This window comes from Macadamia integrifolia, chromosome 3 (genome assembly GCF_013358625.1).
Source record: "Macadamia integrifolia cultivar HAES 741 chromosome 3, SCU_Mint_v3, whole genome shotgun sequence".
NCBI lineage: Eukaryota > Viridiplantae > Streptophyta > Magnoliopsida > Proteales > Proteaceae > Macadamia > Macadamia integrifolia.
The window spans coordinates 4,940,620-4,961,949 of record NC_056559.1 but is presented as its reverse complement, the minus strand read 5'-3'; the positions used below and the strand labels follow the sequence as shown (position 1 = coordinate 4,961,949).

Below are 21,330 nucleotides of genomic sequence, written 5' to 3'. Positions count from 1 at the left end.
TCAAACCTAATAAAAATCTATGGGCATACGTAGAACTTTTTTGGTAAAGATGGGCATATGATTGTGATGCAAGGACGGATGATTGGAAGCTAAACAAATTTACAGGGAGTGTTGAAACAAGTGGAGCTACAGTTGGAACTAAGGCAAGAGGTACAAATGAAAACAAAGTTGCAGATATTTTAAGTTGTGAACACATTCACATCTAAAAAGAAGCGGGTCTATTTCGATTTGGATCTTGTGAGTGGCAATGGTCTCTCCAATCGGGTTGCAAAGGTACAATCACCTCACATCATGTGGTAGTATGTAGCATAGGAAATCCCAATCGGGGGTGTGGGCAATGCCAGTTTGGTGTGGTGTGTAGGCAAAAACAATAATAGAGTTTACAACGTAGACATCAACACCAGTATTCTTCAGGATGACTTGTAGAATTTAAGATAAGGTGGAAATTGTTGGGTTTTACCTCTTGTATTCTGTACTAGTTTACATTTTATTATTGGGCTTATATGTATTTGAGTCAGATGTTGGGTCTGTCACATGTACATGAGTAAAATTATAATTGTGCCAAGAATAGAGTTTTTAAGGCTTTCTATATATTGTCTCTATAGAGAAAACTTAGACACAAACAAGATAGAATACATTTTAAGATGAAGAGTGAAAAATTATTTGATTCTCTTAGCTGAATGTAAGCATTCCTATAAACCACTATAAATAATGATGTGATTGTTCGCATAATTTCTTCCTCGTGTTTGCACATTTGTCACAAACTTACAATAGAACTCTATTTTTATTTAAGAACAAATGAAACCAAGTAAAGAGAAGGAAAACATGCCAGAATGATACAAGAAGGCTAGAACATAAGGTTATGATTTCATGCCACCTAATGGCGACACCATCAACATAACTTGTATTGATGAAATGCTGCCCACAACGAAACGGTACGATGCTTGGTTATTTTGGGGTTCCTTGGTAGTAAAACACTGAACTCCGGAAGAACCAAAATCAAGCCACGAGCCACATAAAGAAGGTTGACCAAAGGGTAAGTGCAACTGAAGCTAATCCATAGGTCCATAGCAGAATAACAGAACATTCTCTCTCACCAGCACCAAACAACTGGGTAATTGTTCCTGTCAATTTCATGAAAACCTCAAATCAGAACTGAGGAAGAAGATTATATAAAATTTAAGAAAAAAAATCAGGGAGGACAAGATGCTTATCTATGAGGCTCAAATCAGAATTCAATCCTTTGTTTCTTGAAGTTTCCTCTCGGTCATAAAAAGCATTTAATGAGAGTATCAATCTAATTTCCCAATAAGCCTCTTTCTTTACTCTACAAAGATCCTTGGAGGAAAATGTTGGTTCCCCCATTAGTATACCCTTAAAGACTCCCTAGCTCACAAGAAGAGGAAGAGGAAGACCTTTCTATTTACCAACAAAAAGCATACTAAAGTAGCAGTTTAGATGATAATAAATTAGCATACCTATGTTCATTGCTGGAGGAAGTGCAAATTGAAGAAGAAGAACAAACATATACAATGGATCTGATTGCACCAGGCCAAAATGCAGCACCCCTTTAATAATGAGAATGCCGAACAGTGGGAGTGCAATATAACGAACTACTACAATCCCGACGATAAGGGACACACGAATATCCGACCCTCGTAAACCTTTAGTATCAGAAAAGAACTGGCTTTAACAAAGAGTCAATCAAAGATCCACCAAGAACTAAGCTCAATTAATATCGCGAAGTTCAATATCAAAATCAGTAATTACCTCTAAGAAGGTTTGCTCCCAGTATCAAGGTCATTGCTGGGATGGCCCCTTCACTGCAAACCAAGATGAGAATGAAATGAATAATGATGATTTTTTCTTAATGAGTGTCGTCCTACTTATACAAGATGAAACATGGAATCTGACTGGTGTGACCGATGAAGACAAGTGGTTTGCCTAGTTTGTGTACACTACACAATACAGAATAAATGCAACCTTCTCAGATAAAACAGCACCAAAGCCATTCAATAGGTTTAGCCATCCATTCAAGAATAAGAGTATGAACCTGAAAAGGGGCTTTAGTGGTTTGAAAAGCCAACCATTACATGAGAAACTCAAGGATCTCCCAGCTTGTATGGTCATTCAACCACCATCCATTTGATGGTTGCACATACACAATGTCCTCAAGTCTGGAACGATTAATATGTCACCCATCCAACTATAGCGCAGAGGCAATAAAATATATATAGTTTCTCATTGGACATGAAACACATATCCTCAAAAATTTCCTTCAAAGGTGGTTTAGTAGTTTAGAAAAAAAGGGTAAAACAACATACAGTTTGAAATTAGAGATTATAACTTATATAACATGCAACCATATGTGTGAATATACAGTACCCAAAATGAATAATATAAAAGGAACAATTAAGATCTTAGAGCTTAAGCATTAATAGTCTGAAGTTGAAGAGACATATATGTTGGTCTAGGGCATGAGCTTTCAATAGACTGTATACCCAATCAAATATGCAGAGTCATCAATGACGCGAAGAGGAGCACTATCACCAATCAGTAGCCATCGGATTGGAGAGATTACTCCAACAAAAAACCCAACAATCTACAAGGAATCAGATAAAGCAGTTTAGATAGTGGATAATTCAAGAAGAAATTTCACTTAATATGTAACATTTTTACATATTACATGTTATTGTTTAGGAGGATTTGTGATGTATGTTTCTATACGATGGATACAATACTTCCTGACAGCGGGAACATTCAAAACTTCCCTTAGGTTTTACTCCTAGAACACATCTGGATTCACAAATAGTCTGCAAGAAGAAATCATAGAACGGGCTGCTAAAATCGTCCAATGAACCAAAAGATCTCTTAAGTGGTACAACTAAGGGGCCTCCACCTCATGCATCATGCTACATTTATACGGGACTGGAATCTGTACTTATAATAATCAACCTATGTTCAGGAAGACAACTAGATACTGCAGAAAAAAACATTAAGCATGATAAGCATACCGCTCCAGTGGTTGAAGGTGCGAACAATGTCTTCAAGTTGATCTTTCCTGAAATCGTCTTTAAATATTGTTTAAACTTAACTGAAATTGGAACCTGTCATGAAACATGGGAAAAAGCCAAAACAATTATCACTCCCCAACCTTGTCATTATTGATAGAGTAAAGCAGAGACCATGGCTCAAAAAGTACAGGAAACTAGAGCAGAAATGTGCATATTGTTATTAAACTCTAGGTACTATTCTGTTAGCATTTATCAAACACAAACTTCTCTTATCAGTCTTCTGCCTGACACGGATTTTTTATTGAATGTAAACATTGTCTCTCAAGCGTCCAAATTCAACCCTGTTTCCTAGAGTTGAAATCATGAGTAAAAATGATCAGAAACATAGATATATGGGTTCTGTTAATAATATTATACAGATATAGAAAATATCTTTATTATTTAGAATTGGAAATCTCTTTCTTACAAGTCCTCTCCAATATTAGAAGGTCACTTTGGAAGCAGAAAATTTGGACACAACCAATTCTGACTTCCATTTTCACCAGGGTTTTAAAAATAGGATTCAAAATCAACTGGTGCCAGCCCAATTAACTCCGAATCTTTGCTTAATGAGTCCAACAGCATTGGGCAGAGTCCGACTGTTAACTGATGATTCCAGTCAATTGCTGGACAATTTGATATAACAGACTCCTAGGTCACCTATATTGTTTTGGGATGCAAACCTGTTCCTCATCACCCATATCTATGGGGGAACAAAAATATATTTTAAACTCAACACACATTTTGAAACCCCAGATAATGAGACAGATCGTTCTTGTCATCACCCCACCTGGCAAGATGCTCCTCGAGTCAACGTGGAAGAACTTCCGCGATGGGTTAGGGAAGAAAGAAGAGTGGGAAGGGGAAGGGAACTTGATTGTAATAATGGTAAAGCAGTAAATAACCTGTGGTCTTCCCTCTGATGAAGAGCTTGGAAGTGTAAAATGGTCTGCTTGGTTCTCCAAGATTGATAAATCCTTTGAAAGTAGTGGCTCTTTGCAACTCCCATTCAGTACTCTCGAAGGTTCTTCTGAAGAGTTACTTTTGGATTCATCAATAGCTTCAGTGCTCTTCCTTGAAGATATCCGCACAAGATTGTACACATATGACCACAAATAAATGGCTCCAACCTGAATTATAACAATAAGGATCAAAACAGTGGTTGAAATAAGTTTGCCAAGAGAAAAAGGCCAAAAGAAATACTAAAAAAGTCATAAAAGTACTTAAAATTTTAGCTCCTGCACCAACACAAGTTCAGTTATGGATGTTCATATGATTTTTATATATATAAATTCAATGTACAATGAGAAGTTTTTCATGTGTCCCGTTGTGGATCTATATGCATATGTGCATGAATGGGTATATAAAAGTGAGGAGACAGTAAAAATTACATATTTTGGTTTTTGATGCGGCAGACATGAGTTCTTTCTCCTTGATCTTAATAACATGCAGGGGCCCCAACTATGAAATGAACCTCACTGCAAATCAGCCACCTCTCAGTTTGCCATAGCCCAACGATCATAAGTTCAAACTATCTAATTGATAAGAATTCTTGGCTTATGCTTATCCAAAGGGTGTCCAACCAAACAGACAGCTGGGTCAATGTAGAGGATATCTGCGATCATTGTGTAACAGGAGGGGATAGAGGTCTTCACAACAACAGACTTTTTCTATATCTTTAGCAAGAGTACCAATAAACAATAATATATAGTAACAGTGTCAAACAAATATTAAAAGTAAGTATATATTGACTTGGAGCCAGCAGTTACAGGGTTTTTAGCCGCATGTAGAGGTGACATGATAGTGCAAGACCATTCCATTACAGGGGATTAGATAGATTAACACAACCAAAATTCTCTTGTTCCTATTGTTTTTCTCTTTGTTTGTCCGGGGTGTAGAGCCTCTTATTGCCATCTTTGCCTCTTTTTTTCCCCTCTTTTCCCTTCCTTTGGGGTTTAATATATTTATTTATTCACTCAAAAAATATATATATATATATATATATATCTTTTGTCACCATCTTAATATTTCATAACAAGGATGCAATTCCCTCATCAATTTTTTGAAAATTTAAACCCCAGAAAGATATGTACCGCCATTGAGAGTGAAGCATAAGCCATTCCATATGTACTGCAGACATCAGAATCTCCAAATGGGCTGCCTTTCTCTTTACAGACTGCTGGAACGATGATGATGAGCATATTCCCCAAATTTCCTGTTTCAGTCAACCAATAAAAAATGAGGTGGCACATGATGCAGAAACCACAACAATCAATCCAACAATTTCATTGACATGTCCTCCCTGCACAGTTCACCATCCATATAGCAGACATAGGGTGGTCAGAGGCTGTAGCCCCAAAATCATGCTAATGATTATGACCATTTGTTTTATAGTCAATCAAATAGTCACTTCAATTTGAGAAGCCTAAAATAGTATACTAACACTGGTAGCAATTAACATATATAAATAAAACCTTCCATTCCTTCCTTTTAATAATATTCAGAAGAAGTCAACATGGGATTAAGTCACATGGTAAATTTACAGAATAAACAGACAAATTTAAGGAATCATACAAAAAAAATTACCAGCAGCACAGCAACCCAAGATAAGGCCCCTTAGATGTGAAGGAGGCCTTGTGATTTGTATAAGTATCCATCCAAGTGCTGAACCAATGAGAAATGTAAATAAAATATTTATAGGCATGAACCACCTACATTACCAAAAGAATATCAGAGGAAGAGAGAGAGTTATCTCCAAGTGAATCTCACATAATAAGTTTTTCTTTTCTTTAGTTGTAAATAGGATTAGAAGAAACTCACAATTTAATCATGCTTTCATATGTTATTGTTTTAGCAAGGTTGGTGGACACAAGTGCTGGATTAAATACAAAGAACACAACCTGTTCAAAATGAAAGTTGATTAGCTTTCAAGTAAGAAACATTAATTCTATTCTAGAAATGAAAATATTAGAAAACAAATTCCTGACACAAATCTTTTACTCTGACACCTCAGAAGAAAATGTTCAAGTAAATCAGGTTCATCATATTGGCCCAAGAATTGGGCTGTTTCCCTGCAGTAAATCTCTGTTTTCTAAACAAATCGGACTGCAGGGGAATATCATTGATATTTTAAAAATTCACCCACGAAACTTAGACAACAGCATAAAAAACTCAATAGGCCTTCCTTATCTCCTTCTTTTTTCCCTTCTTTTTTTTTTTTTTTTTTTGTAGAAACTCAAAAGGCCTTAGCACCACTAATATGGGTCAACTACATGAATCCAGTTCTGTCATTGTATGTTGCAAACGAAACAATAGAGGAGAAGGTTGACGAGCCCAGTTTGAAGGGCTCACCGAGTTAACCAAATATCCCTATGGAGATTCTTCTGATACTTTTGTTCCGTGCTTCACTAGTCCCACAGCTCGTTCTAATTGTAGATTCTAAAGACAGTATTTGGAGCATCTTTTAGATCTAATTGTCCTTGTTTGATCGGTGATGAGAATTAAGAGCCAAAGGTTTGCATACACACACACACACACACAGAGGGGTCCTGGAATCCCAAACTATATGCAGCAAGCATGTTAGTTATTCCTTACAAATCCACGGACAAATCAAGTTGATATTTTATCCTAATCATGAAAAACTGCAATCATGGCATATGAAGCTTGAAGCCCGTATTTATGAATCACATGACCAAGTAATCAAAAATTTCAGTAGAATTATTAGTAACTATATCCAACCCTGTTAAACCAGAGAAATAAGATGCAGGAACTAATAACTCACTCTATTCAAATGCTTCCTTGCATCCTCTCCCAAAATACCAATGCTATCTAGTGCGAGAAAGGACCCAAGAGCCGTAACCAATAGGACTTTCAACACTGGATTTGATGCAGCGATGAAGAGATTCAGAAGCCCCATGCTGAGAATTCCTTATAAAAAAAAATTTGTCCAGCTCTATCAAAGAAAATAAAATAAGTTAATCCCATAAACATGAATTTTCTAGCTCGGCTAGAAAAAAAAACACCCTCAACTTCTTTGAACAAAAAATAAATAAATAATTAAGAATCAAACAGCTTTGATAGGGAAAGAAGCAACCATGTTTTCCATTAGAGTTTCCTGAGAAACTGAATGCAATCTTGAGATGAATAGCTTTGCACCTTCAATCTTCAGTGAAGAAAAATATATTATTTGATAGCTCAATTGCCTCCTAGGCAAAACTTATATGGTAATTAAGAAACAGATGAGGTCAAGTAGAACACCACCATCCCCTTCTTTTTTAATTGGAGATAACCAGAAGTAATCCAATGCCGAAGAAGAAGAGTGATAATACTGATTGTATCAGAAAATTACTTAAAATATCCAAAAAATGAAAAATACCCTTTAACATTTACGACCCCAAAAGATCAAATGAAGTAAAAAAAACTGAACTTGATAGAAATCAGCAAAACTAATATGAAGTTTATCGAGAAGGGTTCATGCAAATAAATATGTTGGAGCAACAATTACGGACTAGACCCAGAAAGGTACCAGCCGAGTCTGGTGATCATTTGAAAAGCTACTGTAAGCTTCCTATGCCTCTTCTCTGCAACAATCCAACAAACACCCGTTGCGGTGACTGGTGAGGGGAGTCGAGTTCGACTTCTTTCCACGCAAAACTCGAGATGGGTTTCTCCGTTCTAAATCACTGAGAAGTACACTGACGTCTTTGAAGCTAAGAAGAAGCAAATAAACTCAGAACCATACTCCAAAGTCAAGCCACCTATATATCTATATCAAAGAAGAGAAACCAAAACGAAATTCTCAACTAAGAGTTGAAAGCACGAGTAAGAGTCATAAGACACAACTCATTACTAACATTAATTACGTTAAAAACAAAGGAAGCAACGAGTAGGTAGCAGGAACTGGGAAGAGCTCAAGAGTCAAAACCCAATGCCTAGGAATGGATTATAGAGGAACGGTTGGTGCGGAGTACTGCAACCCAAATCACCAATTGTAGCGGCTTTTAGTTGTTACTGTCTCAACGGAAGTCCATTAACGTCCTCGTCTCGCTCTGGCGTCATCCCTTGTCACCTTGTGTCGGCTTTGAATTCCAAGATTCGTTGGGGATAGAACCTGAAATGACTAAGGTGGCAACTTGCAAGAAAATAAGAGGAAAGGAAAAGAAAACATAGTAAATCTACAAGAAAAAAAATTGTATTCATTATCCAATAATGATGGTATAAAATATAAATAATGTCTTCTACCAAAAAAATATATATATAAATAATGTCTGGGAGTTGGTAATACTGGGCTGGCATGGTTCTATATCTCATAAATTATTTTTGGGAAGAAGAATACTATATAGTCTTGTGGTTTTGTTGCTCTTGCATCAACTCAGGACCAATGAAGGGGTGCATAAGGGCATCAACAACTGTAGGTGTTTTTTATTTCATAAGAATGGAGTCGTCATTTTACCTTTATATGTCTAAGGTAGAAGTGAGTCATGTGACAAGATAGTGTTCTTTCTCCTATTAATTTTTTTAAGGCAAAAGAGCACTACAAACTTACATGTCCACTGCCACTGTACAAATCAATGGGAGGCCACATGGAAACATCTTCAATACTTGAGGACATGGGGTTGAGGCAGCATAGTATTTTCGTGCTTGTTCGTATCTATGTAGCTAACCGCATCAAGTTGGGATAAAGTTATGATTGATGTTGTATCATCTATGGTCTCTGGGACCTTTGATGTAGCTCATTAATGTAACTCGTAGTCTCTATCATGGGTTTTTTTTTATTCTATGTCTCAAGTCTGCCCTTTCTTTCTTATTCATCAACCTCTCATATTTGTCAAAATTTGCTTTGTCAGTATGCTCAAATGTCAAATTATGAATTGCTCTCAACTCATTGTGTTTGTTTTACTTAATGCAAGTTGCATTAATTAACACTTTCCACCACATTTGTGTAGATTTTGATGGATTGTAGTAACACTTTCCAATTAAAAAAGTGTAGTCTCTTGTCAACTAGCGAGGCCCTGGCTGGATAAAAATATTATTATTATTTGTATCATTTGATGGGATTATGGATACTCTAGCCGCCTAAGAAAGGGACATTATCATGTGGAACAATGTAAATCAATGTTCCACATGGTATGTAATTTCATAGAAGAAAAGAGAGAGATTGACACAGGGAGGTATTATCGTATGTTTCGTAAATTGATGGTGTTCTTACTCTCATAAATTAAATATTTTCTAGTTTATTTTTTATCATGGACACTTTATGTCGAATGAAACAATGCCCAAGTAGAAATCAAAAGAGGAATCTCCTACTTTCTATTGTTTTTCAAACAAAATTTTCTGCTAGATGTCTATCGTCAATCAATAGCCATAATTAAGAATGAACCTAACCAAGCCAACAAAATGAAATATATAGGCCTTCTTAAATTATTCACAAATTATGCTTAAAAGCTGGGGGAATTTTTGTTGAATGGTTCTCCTAGATAGGATCAATTTTTTGTCATGTGGCAAGTTGGATGGGATAAAATTTTATTTGTGGTTAAGTAAACCCCATGGTCGTCTACTAATATGTCAAATTTAAACTTCAATCAAACAGGCCAAATGGTTAAGTGGCAAAATAAAACTACGAATATATATATTATAAAATAAAAGCTTAAAAAATATAATTACAAAAGATTAATGGATGCCCAAGATGTAAGCAAAAGTGCCAATGGACAGGAGGATATAAGATAGCCGTTTGGTAAATAACTTTTTCCTCCTATAATTTGGAGCCCATGTCTTCCACTCAAGAAATATTTTTAAATAAAATTTTCTATATTATTAATCAAAAGAAGATATTCCACATGTAACTCAAAGAAATTAACATACGTACCTTATATACCAAAAACTATTTACTTATATATGCACATACACGTATGTATGTATGTAAATATATATATATATGCAAATGAATGGTAACATAAGAACTACTAGAAACATAGTTCCTCCTTAGAAAGGAGGGCGAACCTAGATGCAATGTATGGTTCCACACTCCTTTTGTGGGGGAGGAATTTGTATTCCACACCAATGTCAACGTAAAAAATGATATCATTCGCATAAAGTCCACATGGATCAGAATAGAAGATAGAGCGTCAGTGTGAGCCCCACATCTCATTATGTTAGAAGGTGCACGATAGATGAGTAGGAGAGTTATATAAGAAGGTTCTATAAGGGTGTAAAGGAGAGACTCTCCCTTCTCCCAGGCTCCTTCACACACGCACGGGTCAAGCCAAGCCAACCGGGTCAAGCCAGGTTGCGCCGAGCCTTTGTTTTTGCTTGACAAGTTTTAATCACGTGGGCTTCGGCTTCTTGGGCTTATTCATTTTTATGGGCTGCTTGGGCCTATACTAAAACAGAACAAGGATAGATACTTTGTTATAGATGCCTTTCGTAAGAAGACATGTTTATACGAAAAGGGTGTGCTCTAAGGCATAGATTTGAAATCTATCCTTGAATATTGAATCCTCACCATTGAAGCCCATACAGATGTTTCTCTTTAGAGGGGCATACTACTTCAAGGGTTGCCTTGAAGGGGCACCTCACCTCTATACATAATGAGGGCCCAGAACACACTTTGGAATTCAATTTTCATACTCTCTTCCTCAATTCTTTTGTTTATGAGATTGAGCCTCAAGGTTTTCTAACGAGGCCTAGTTAGCTAGTGCCCGTGGACTAAGGGGCCAAACATGAGTTTTTTATATTGGGAGACCAGTTTACACTAACCCAACTACATCGATAAAAGAGAACTAAGGTCTTAAGGAGAGTAATCGGTGCACGACTTGATGAGATTAGTCGTTTACTATACTAGGTACTACATGGCCACATGCCCACAACAAGTAGGCTGATTCAGTGAAATACGATGAGCATAAGGGTGTCCCACTTAAGTAGGGGAGATACATGACCGGGTTGGACCAGATTTCTTAAATCTTAGTCCAATTTTATGTTTCCTAAACTCAACTTAGGCCCAACCAAACTCTATTGGGTTGCCTAGGCCCAACCCGGCCCTAATTGACCCTACTTGGGCCGAGTTGGCTGTAACTGGTCCTGATTTTTAATAAGGCCAGGCTAATCTTGATTGACAATATTAGCCCTAAATTATATTACACAAATCATAGTTAAATCAAGGCCGGGTTGGGTAGCATCAGGCTGGGCCTAGGCCTCAACCCAATCTTGGCCCAACCTTAACCCATGGTCAATGTTTTTGAATCCTAACCCAGCTTCAGGGTCAGAAATATTAATCCAAACCTTGTTCGAACTTAGGGCAGGCCAAGACGGGTTCAGGCCATTAGGGCCAAACCGGTGGGTTTTAATTTATGTTTTACTAGTGTCATAATTCCTCATTTTGTCTTTCTTGGTTAAGTTGGACCCCAAAATTTGATTGTACTTATTTTAGTAGAAAAAGAAAAGAGAGAAATTTGTAAACTTCACCATTACTTCTAATGGATAATCGTTGTCGACAGTAAGAACCCACTTATCATAATTTTGAAAAAATAAATAAATATAATATATATATATATATATATATGAATGAACCAAGTTCAAGAATCAGAGACAATAATAGAATTTACAAAGTAGAAATTAACATCAATATTCTTCAGGGTAGCTTGTAGCATCCAATATAAAATGGAAATTATTGGATTTATGTTTTGTGTCCTATATTGATCCACATAATTATTGTTGAGTTTCTATGTATTTGAGTCCGTTGTTGGGTCCATTAAATGTACAAAGGTAAGATTATTGTCTTTACGGAGAAAACCGAGACACAAACAAGGTAGATTACATTTTAAGGTGGAGAGTGAAAATTTATTGAATTCTTAGCTGAATGTAACCATTCCTATCAAACAACTTTAAATAATAATGTGATTGTTTGCTTAATTTCTTCCTCGTGTTTGCACATTCGTTACGAACACCCAACAATGGAATTCTTAGCTAAAACATAAGGTTATGATTTCATGCCACCTAATGGCGACGCCATCAACATAACTTGTATTGATGAAACGTTGTGATGCTTGGTTTTTGTTGGGTTCCTTGGTAGTAGAAACACTCAACTCGGAAGAACCAAAATCAAGACACGAGCCACATAAAGAAGGTCGACCATAGGGTTAGTGCAATTGAAGCTAATCCATAGGTCCATAGAAGAATAACAGAGCATTCTCTCTCACCAGCACCAAACAATTGGGTAATTGTTCCTGTCAATTTCATGAAAATCTCAAATCAGAACTGAGGAAGAAGGTCACAAAATGCATTTCATGAGAGTATCAATCTGATTTCCCAATAAGCCTCGTTCTTAACCTACAAAGATCATCAGGAGGAAAATGTTGGTTCTACTGGTATGCTCTTAAGGACTACCTAGATCACAAGAAGAAGAAGAGCAAGAGGAAGACCTTTCTATTTACCAACATAAAGCACTCTAAATTAGCAGTTTGGATGATAATAAATTAGCATACCTATGTTCATCGCTGGCGGAAGTGCAAATTGAAGAAGAAGAACAAACGCATACAATGGATCTGATTGCACCACACCAAAATGCAGCACCCCTTTAATAATGAGAATGCCGAACAGTGGGAGTGCAATATAACGAACTACTATTATCCCAAAGATAAGGGACACACGGATATCCGACCCTCGTAAACCTGAAGTATTAGAAAAGAAATGGCTTTAACAGAGAGTTAATCAAAGATCCGCCAAGAACTAAGCTCCATTAATATCAGGAAGTTAAATATCAAAATCAGTAATTACCTCTAAGGAGGTTTGCTCCCATTATCAAGGTCGTAGCTGGGATGGCTCCTTCACTGCAAACCAAGATGAGAATGAAATGAATAACAATGATTTTTAATGAGGTGCATAAATATTGTGTCATCCAAATTACACAAGATGAAAAAAGGAATCCAACTGGTGTGACCGATGAAGACAAGTGCTTTGCCTAGTTGGTGTTACACTATACAATACGAGATTAATCGCGACCTTCTCAGATAGAACAGCACCAAACCCATCCAATAGGTTTGGCTATCCATTCAAGAATAAGAGTGAACATGAAAAAGGGGCTTTAGTGGTTTGAAAAGCAAACCATTACATTATTAGAAACATTAGGATCTCACAGCTTGTATAGCTGTTCAATCACCAGCCATTTGATGTTGCACGTACACAATGTCCTCAAGACCAAAACGATTAATACGTCAGCCATCCAAGTATAGCAAAGGCAATAAAATCTATAGTACCTCAATGGTCATGAAACACAAGTGCTCAAAAAGTTCCTTCAAAGTGGTGCAGTGGTAAAAAAAAGAAGGCCAAAATGACGTACAGTTTGAAATATTACGACTACCAAATAGATGTTGAACTCAAGAGACCATTAGTGGTTTACATTTAAACAAAAGAACATTCAGAAACTTTTAGAGATCATAACTCACATAACATGCAACCAAGCGTGTGAATATACAAATATACAATACACAAAATGAATAATATTTCCTCACTTGGTGAATGTTTGGGATAGCTTCTGGATACCCAGAATCTGTCCTAAATATGCACTTGGCTAAGCTTTCCAGCTTCTGTTTCTGGGCTTCTAGAAGCCATCTTTTGGGGCTAAAAAGGATCGGCCCAATAAGAACACTGAATTTGGAATCTATACCGCTGTATGTTAAAATAGACCGAGAGGCACCCCCCCCTCCTGGTTCTTTTTTCTCCTACTTCTAACGTTCAAGATTGTAAACAAAATGTTATTATTGGACCTGGCATTTAACCCCACAAGCCGGCTTCTAGAAGCATAGAAAAATATGCCTTTATTGTAGTTTCACAGACTATAGATCAAGTTATCTGACATGATTAGAGAAGATACAGAAGTACCTAGTTATCCTAGCCAGGGACTCAACGTTTGTATAGATTTCGATCATCATCTATCCAAGTGTTAGAAATGCATGAAGTGGTCTCAACAAGCTGATAGGTTTGGAAACTTACAGATTAGCATCAAGGGCAGAAATTCTACGGTTCCAGGAAAAAAAAATTTCTTAGGGGGAAGGGGTTCCTTCAGAGTTCGCTGGTTGCAATATAAACTAAACAGTTAAGATCTTAAAGCATGAGTAGTCTAAAGTTGAAGAGACATAAATGCAGGTCTAGGACATGAGCTTTCAATAGGCTGTATACCCAATCAAATAAGCAGAATCTTCAATGACGCGAAGAGGAGCACTATCACCGATCATTAGCCATCGGATCGGAGAGATTACTCCAATAAAAAACCCAACAATCTACAAGGAATCAGATAAGGCAGTTTAGACTTTAGATAGTGGATAATTCATGAAGAAATCTCACTTTATTTTTTTTCCTTTCATGATGAAAATTTTGCTTAAAAATGAACTCTACATAAACCATAAGTAAGCAGCAGTAGAGCTGAAAGGAGGAAATCTAAATATGACCGGAGTAAAAGTGTTTTCTATACAACATATCCTTGCATGCACATGCAGGCAAGAGAGAGAACTATAGTGAACTATAATAATCATGTTGACAAAACCCAACAAGTTATGTCCAGAAAAAAGGATAGTTATCCCTCGAGACATTTTTACATATTACATGGTATTGTTTAGGAGAATTTGTGATGTATGTTTCTATGAGATGGATAAAATACTTCCTGACAGTGGGTTCTCCTGGGACACATCTGGACTCACAAATAGGTCTGCAAGAAGAAATCATAGAACGGATAGATAGAATCGTCCAATGAGGCCTATTTTGAACCAAAAGATCTCTTAAGTAGTACAACTAAGGGGCCTCCACATGCATCTTGCTACATTTATACAGGACTGGAATCTGTACTTATAATAATCAACCTATGTTCAGGAAGACTAACTAGCTACGGCAGAAAAACATTAAGCATGATAAGCATACCGCTCCAGTGGTTGAAGGTGCGAACAATGTCTTCAAGTTGATCTTTTCTGAAATCGTCTTTAAACATTGTTTAAACTTAACTGAAATCGGAACCTGTCATGAAACATGGGAAAAATCCAAAACAATTATCACTCCCCAACTTTGTCATGATTGATAGAATAAGCAGAGACCATGGCTCAAAAAGGTACTGGAAACTAAAGCAGAAATGTGCATATTGTTGTTAAACTCAAGGTATAGTGCATTTATCAAATCACAAACTTCTGTTATCAGTCTTCCCTACAAGAAATGAGTCAGACTGATGCCTGACTGAGTTTTTTATTGACTGCAAACATTGTCTTTCAGGAGACCAAATTCAACCCGGTTTCCTAGTATTGAAATCATGAGTAAAAATGATCAGAAACATACACAGATGGATTCAGTTAATAATATTATACAGATATAGCAAATATCTTTATTATCAATGGGGGGACCCCATTAAAATTGGTTTAGAATTGGAAATCTATTTCTTACAAGTCCCCTCCAATATTAGAAGGTCACTTTAGAAACAGAAAATTTTAAGGACACGACCAATACTGATTTCCCTTTTCACCAGTGTTTTAAAAATAGGATTAGAATTAAGAGGAATTGGCTGTTTTTAACTTGGAATCAACTAGTGCCAGCCCCATTAACTCCGATTCTTTGCTTAATCCAACAGCGTTGGGCCGAGTCGTACCATTACCTGATGGTTCCATTCAATTCCTGGACGATTCGTTACAACAGACTCCTAGGTCACCTAGATGGCTAGATTGTTTTGGGATGGAAACCTGTTACCCATCACCCATATATATGGGGGAACAAAAATTACACTCAACCCGCATTTTGAAATCCCAGATAACGAGAAGGATCATTCTTGTCATCATGCCACCTGGCAAGATTCTCCTTGAGTCAACGTGGAAGCAAACTTCAGCACTGGGGTAAGAAAGAAAGAAGGGGGGGGGGGGAAGGGGAAGGGAACTTAATTATAATAAGGGTAAAGCAGTAAATAACCTGTGGTCTTGCCTCTGATGAAGAGCATGGAAGTGCAAAATGGTCTGATTGGTTCTCCAAGATTGATAAATCCTTTGAAAGTAGTGGCTCTTTGCAACTCCCATTCAGTAGTGTCGAAGGTTCTTTTGAAGAGTTACTTGTGGATTCATCAATCGCTTCAGTGCACTTACGTGAAGATATCCGCACAATATTGTACACATATGACCACAAATAAATGGCTCCAATCTGAATTATCACAATAAGGACCAAAACACAGGTTGAAATAAGTTTGCCGAGAGAAAATGGCCAAAAGAAATACTAAAAGTCATAAAAATACTTAAAACTTCAGCTCCTGCACTCACACAAGTTCAGTTACTGATGTTTATATGACTTATATATACATCAAATGTACAATGCGTTTTTCATATGTGTACCGTTGTGGATCTATATGGGTATATAGAACTCAGGAGACAGTAAAAAATTACATATTTTTGGTTTTTGATGTGGCAGACGAGTTCTTTCTCCTTGATCTTAATAAATCAGCCACCCCTCAGTTTGTCATAGCCCAATGATCACATTCCTTAGCAGTCTTCTCACAAAGTTACAGGTAAAGAAATACACTTCAATGGCTAGAAAAACTAGAACTGGCAGCTAGATAGTCAGCTCATACATCATAAGTTCAAACTATCTAATTGGTAAGAATTCTAAGCTTAAGCCCATCCAAAGGGTGTCCAACCAAACAATCAGCTGGGTCAATGTAGAGGATAACTGCGATCATTGTGTAACAGGAGGGGATAGAGGTCTTCACAACAAAAGACTTTTTCTATATCTTTAGCAAGAGTACCAGAAAATTATAGAACGCATTAATCAATACATAATAATATATAGTAACAGTGTCAAAAAATATTAAAAGTAAATATATTTTGACTTAGAGCCAGCAGTGACAGGGTTTTTAGCCACATGTAGAAGTGACACAATAGAGCAAGACCATTCCATTACAGGAGATCCGATAGGTTAACACAATTAAAATTCTCTTATTCCTTCTTTTTTTTTTTTTTCTCTCTTTGTTTGTCCAGGACCTATAGGCCCCTCTTGGATCCATCTTTGCCTCGTATTTTCTCTCTTTTTTTTTTCCCCCTTTCCTTTAGGGTTTAATATATTTATTTATTCACCCAAAAAAAACTCTCTTGTCAACAGATTAATATTTCATAATAAGGATGTAATTATTATCCTTCATCAATTTTTTGAAAATTTAAATCCCAGAAAGAAATGTACCGCCATAGAAAGTGAAGCATAAGCCATTCCATATGTACTGCAGACATCAGAATCTCCAAATGGGCTGCCTTTCTCGTTACAGACTGCAGGGACGATGATGATAAGCATATTCCCCAAATTTCCTGTTTTAGTCAACAAAAAAAAAATTGAGGTGGCACATGATGCAGAAACCACTACAACCAATCCAACAATTTCATATTTCCGGTGTCCTCCCTACACAGTTCACCATCCACATGGCAGACATAGGGTCGTCACAGGGGTGAACATTCCATTGATGGACCACTATTCACAAGCCCAAAAATCATGCTAACGGTTATGACCATAAGTTTTGTAGTCAAATAGTCACTTGAATTTGAGAAGCCTAAAATAGTATACGAACACTGATAGTAATTAACATATTAAATTTGAATTTAGGATGAGCTAAGCCAATAAGATAGTATGAACCAGAAGAGTTCTGCATCATGAACTTTGTATCGCGCACATAACTTAACTTAGAGGGCTCTAGAAAGTCAACCTCATTTCAACTGGCGAAATTACAAGAATATTTAGAAATAGATAGATCTTGGCAACAAGAATTCCTATATCCACTTTTCTTTACAATCGTTCTTTTTAATGATATTCTGAGGAAGACACAAGATGGGATTAAGTCACATGGTGAATTTACAGAATAAACAGACATTTAAGGAATCATACAAAAAGTTTACCAGCAGCACAGCAACCCAAGATAAGGCCCCTTAGATGTGAAGGAGGCCTTGTGATTTGTATAAGTATCCATCCAAGTGCTGAACCAATGAGAAATGTAAATAAAATATTTATAGGCATGAACCACCTACATTACCAAAAGAATATCAGAGGGAGAGAGAGAGAGAGAGTTGTCGTCTACAAGTGAACCACACATAGTAAGTTTTTTTTTTTTTAGTTGTAAACAGGGTTATAAGAAACTCACAATTTAATCATGCTTTCATATGTTATTGTTTTAGCAAGGTTGGTGGACACAAGTGCTGGATTAAATACGAAGAACACAACCTGTTCACAATGAAAGTCGATTAGCTTTCAAGTAAGAAACATTAATTCTATTCTAGAAATGAAAATATTAGAAAACAAATTCCTGACACAAATCTTTTACTCTTGACACCTCAGAAGAAAATGTTCAAGTAAATTAGGTTCCTCATATTGGCCCAAGAATTGGACTGTCTCCCTGCAGTAAATCTCTGTCTTCTAAACAATTTGGACTGCAGGGGAATATCATTGATATTTAAAAATTCACCCACGAAACTTGGACACCAGTTCTGTCATTGGATGTTGCAAAAGAAACAATAGAGGAGAAGGTTGATGACCCAGTCTGAAGGGCTCACCGAGTTGACAAAAAATTATCCCTACGGAGGTTCTTCTGAGATGGAAGATAAGATGCAGCATTATAGACTCATCTTTGTTTGGCAGAACATATAGCACCACCAAAGGATACATGGGAACTTCAGCAGCGGGGACGTTTATGATGTAATTTTGTTCTATGCTTCACTAGTCCACAGCTCGTTCTAATTGTAGATGATAAGGACAGTAGTTGGAGCATCTTTTAGATCTAATTGTCCTTGTTTGATTGGTGATGAGAATTAAGAGCCACAGGTTCGCATACACACACACAGGGGGGTCCTGGAATCCCAAACTAGATGCAGCAAGCATGTCAGTTATTCCTTACAAATTCCATGGACAGAGTTAGTTGATATTTTATCTTAATCATTCAAAAAAACATGGACTGTTCCAACCACACATGTACGTGCTCATGGACCCAAAACATGGGACCATTCAAATATGCGATTCCAAGAGGTGGTCCAAGTCCTTAGATGAGCATATGGATTCCCCCCAAGTTACATTTCTTCTGCAGACCCTCTCCCCCCAAGACAGGATGAGTCATGAAAAAACTGCAATCATGGCACATGAAGATTGAAGCCCATATTTATAAATCACACGACCAAGTAATCAAAATTTTCAGTAGAATCATTAGTAAATAGACAATACCTTGTTAAACCAAGAAATAAGATGCAGCAACTAAAAACTCACTCTATTCAAATGCTTCCTTGCATCCTCTCCCATAATACCAATGCTATCTAGTGCGAGAAAGGACCCAATAGCCGTAACCAATAGGACTTTCAACACTGGAATTGATGCAACGATGAAGAGATTCAAAAGCCCCATGCTGAGAATTCCTTACAAATCTCAAAAAAAATTTGTCCACCTCTATATCAAAGAAAATAAAATAAGTTAATCCCCATCAACATGAATGAAAAAAAATGCCTTCAACTTCTTTGAACAAAAATAAATAAAGGAAAAAAGAAGCAAACATATCTTCCTATAGAATTTCCTGAGAAACTGATGCAAGCTTGAGATGAATAGCATTACACCACCAATCGTCAGTGAAGAAAAATATATAATTTGATAGCTCAATTCCCTCCCACGCAAAACTTATATGGTAATTACAAAACAGAGGAAGTTAAGAAGAACAATAACGGACTAACACCAGAAGGTATTGTATGCATCCTATACCTCTTCTCTGCAACAAACCAACAAACACCCGTGGTGGTGAGGGAAGCCGAGTTCGACTTCTTCCACGCAAAACTCGAGATGGGTTTCTCCGTTTTAGATCACCGAGAAGTTCCCTTCAAAAGGTAGGATAAGAAGCAAATAAATTCAGGTCCAAATTAGTCAAGCCATCTCAATGATTGTATATCTATATATTTTCTTAAACAAGAGAAACCAAAACGAAATTCTCAACGAAGAGTAGAAAGCAAGAGTAAGCATCATTAAGACAACAACTCATCAGTCATCACTACATTCATTACATTAAAAGCAAAGGAAACAACGAGTTGATAGCAGAAAGAAGCTCAACACTCGAGACAAAAGCCCAATAATCCATTTTAAAGTATTTGGTGTCGATGATTGCAACCCTTCACTAATTATAGCGGCTTAATCCAGTAATATCCTAATCTGGCTCGACAACCCAGTCACCTTGTGTGGGTTTTATATTTACGTTCGGCGAGGTTCCAGAACCTGTCACCTTGTGTGGGTTGCAACTTGGAAAATAAAGGTGAAGGAAATAAAAAATTGTAAGCCAAGTCCCGTTTTATAGAGAGGGAAAGGTTCTTCTCTCACACCATCCACAGGAAGGTTCCTTTGCCTTGCGAATCATCATTATTTATTTTTTTTATTTTTTTTATTTTTATTTTAAGATAGCGTGGAAAAATAAATAACAATCAAGAGGTTTCAACTGAAGACTTGATGAACATGGATTTTTATGCATTATAGCTCATCAACTACATTAATCATCTTATTCTATCTCACACCATTCATGGGACATTAGTGGGATGATTACCCGAAAAAAAATATAGGATCCCATCAATCCAAAGTGCATCAGGATCTTTTCCAAGTTCCAACGTCTCAACGTGCATTGAACGATTTGATAGACTTGAGAAAAGAGCTTGCGGGACTTGGTTGGTGGGGGGAGGGGTTGTTAAGAGACTTTTTTTTTTTTAATGAAAAAATGGTGCTCCATGGTAGTGATCATAGTCCCCGTACAATCAACTGACTCGAGCGGTGATGAGTTGAAGGCATTTTCACCACTACGGTACCAATCGAACTTCTAATATAGTATATCCAATGTAAACTCTTATCATGTTTTTCTTTATTCTATGTGTCAAGTATGTCTTTTCTTCCTTTACCCATGTTTACACTCCACTATCCAATATTCAATCAGTTCGATGTGATTTTGATCGGGTTGAATCGATTTTGGTGTCATAATGGATAAATTCAAAACCAAATCAATATGGGAAGGATCGATTTTGATCATTTGGATTCGATTGATTTACCCTGGTTTGAGTTATTTTACCATATGGGGAAGAGCATGTTATTTTTTATTTTTTTGGTCTGTAGCGGTTTCTTGTCTTTTATCCGTTTGGGTTCAATTGCAGCCCATTTTTTTTCACGTTTACTGTGATTTCGGTGCAATCTAGTGTCAGTCAGTCCCACAATATCCCAAACCAAAATCAAACCACAATATCCCAAACTTTTTCGATCAATTTGATCTAGTTTCACTGGT

At 36.8% G+C, this 21,330-nt stretch overlaps 2 protein-coding genes across 3 annotated transcripts; both read right to left on the bottom strand.

Moving 5' to 3' along the window:
- Window positions 1–637: 637 nt before the first annotated feature.
- On the bottom strand, window positions 638–8,195 carry LOC122074755 (protein PIN-LIKES 3-like). 2 transcript variants are annotated; one of them, XM_042639715.1, is made up of 12 exons: window positions 7,907–8,195; window positions 7,579–7,762; window positions 6,835–7,005; window positions 5,874–5,953; window positions 5,640–5,764; window positions 5,147–5,268; window positions 3,959–4,183; window positions 3,015–3,107; window positions 2,502–2,602; window positions 1,771–1,823; window positions 1,479–1,664; window positions 638–1,124 (listed from the first exon to the last, which is right to left on the bottom strand). In XM_042639715.1, exons 3-12 carry the CDS (start codon window positions 6,967–6,969, stop codon window positions 1,000–1,002), a joined length of 1,245 nt encoding a protein of 414 aa, XP_042495649.1. In that variant the 5' UTR covers window positions 6,970–7,005; window positions 7,579–7,762; window positions 7,907–8,195; the 3' UTR covers window positions 638–999. The 2 variants fall into 2 exon arrangements, with proteins under 2 accessions (XP_042495649.1, XP_042495648.1); XM_042639714.1 differs by having other exon boundaries at window positions 7,579–8,195.
- Window positions 8,196–11,685: 3,490 nt separating this feature from the next.
- LOC122074754 (protein PIN-LIKES 3-like) lies at window positions 11,686–20,096 on the bottom strand. Its single transcript, XM_042639713.1, has 12 exons — window positions 20,078–20,096; window positions 19,782–19,894; window positions 19,299–19,475; window positions 18,187–18,266; window positions 17,945–18,069; window positions 17,241–17,362; window positions 15,987–16,211; window positions 14,961–15,053; window positions 14,226–14,326; window positions 12,825–12,877; window positions 12,533–12,718; window positions 11,686–12,274 (listed from the first exon to the last, which is right to left on the bottom strand). Exons 3-12 carry the CDS (start codon window positions 19,431–19,433, stop codon window positions 12,150–12,152), a joined length of 1,245 nt encoding a protein of 414 aa, XP_042495647.1. The 5' UTR covers window positions 19,434–19,475; window positions 19,782–19,894; window positions 20,078–20,096; the 3' UTR covers window positions 11,686–12,149.
- Window positions 20,097–21,330: the final 1,234 nt, after the last annotated feature.

Bases quoted from the DNA above. Each gene is read 5' to 3' on its own strand.
- LOC122074754 (XM_042639713.1), bottom strand. From the start codon at position 19,433: ATGGGGCTTTTGAATCTCTTCATCGTTGCATCAATTCCAGTGTTGAAA. The intron at 17,363-17,944 runs GTAAACTTTTTG...TGACTAAAACAG, and splicing joins CTTGGGTTGCTGTGCTGCTG to GAAATTTGGGGAATATGCTT. The intron at 12,719-12,824 runs GTAATTACTGAT...CTAATACTTCAG, and splicing joins GGGAGCAAACCTCCTTAGAG to GTTTACGAGGGTCGGATATC.
- LOC122074755 (XM_042639714.1), bottom strand. From the start codon at position 6,969: ATGGGGCTTCTGAATCTCTTCATCGCTGCATCAAATCCAGTGTTGAAA. The intron at 5,765-5,873 runs GTGAGTTTCTTC...TTGGTAATGTAG, and splicing joins TATGAAAGCATGATTAAATT to GTGGTTCATGCCTATAAATA. The intron at 1,125-1,478 runs GTATGCTAATTT...TGAAATTGACAG, and splicing joins TCCTCCAGCAATGAACATAG to GAACAATTACCCAGTTGTTT.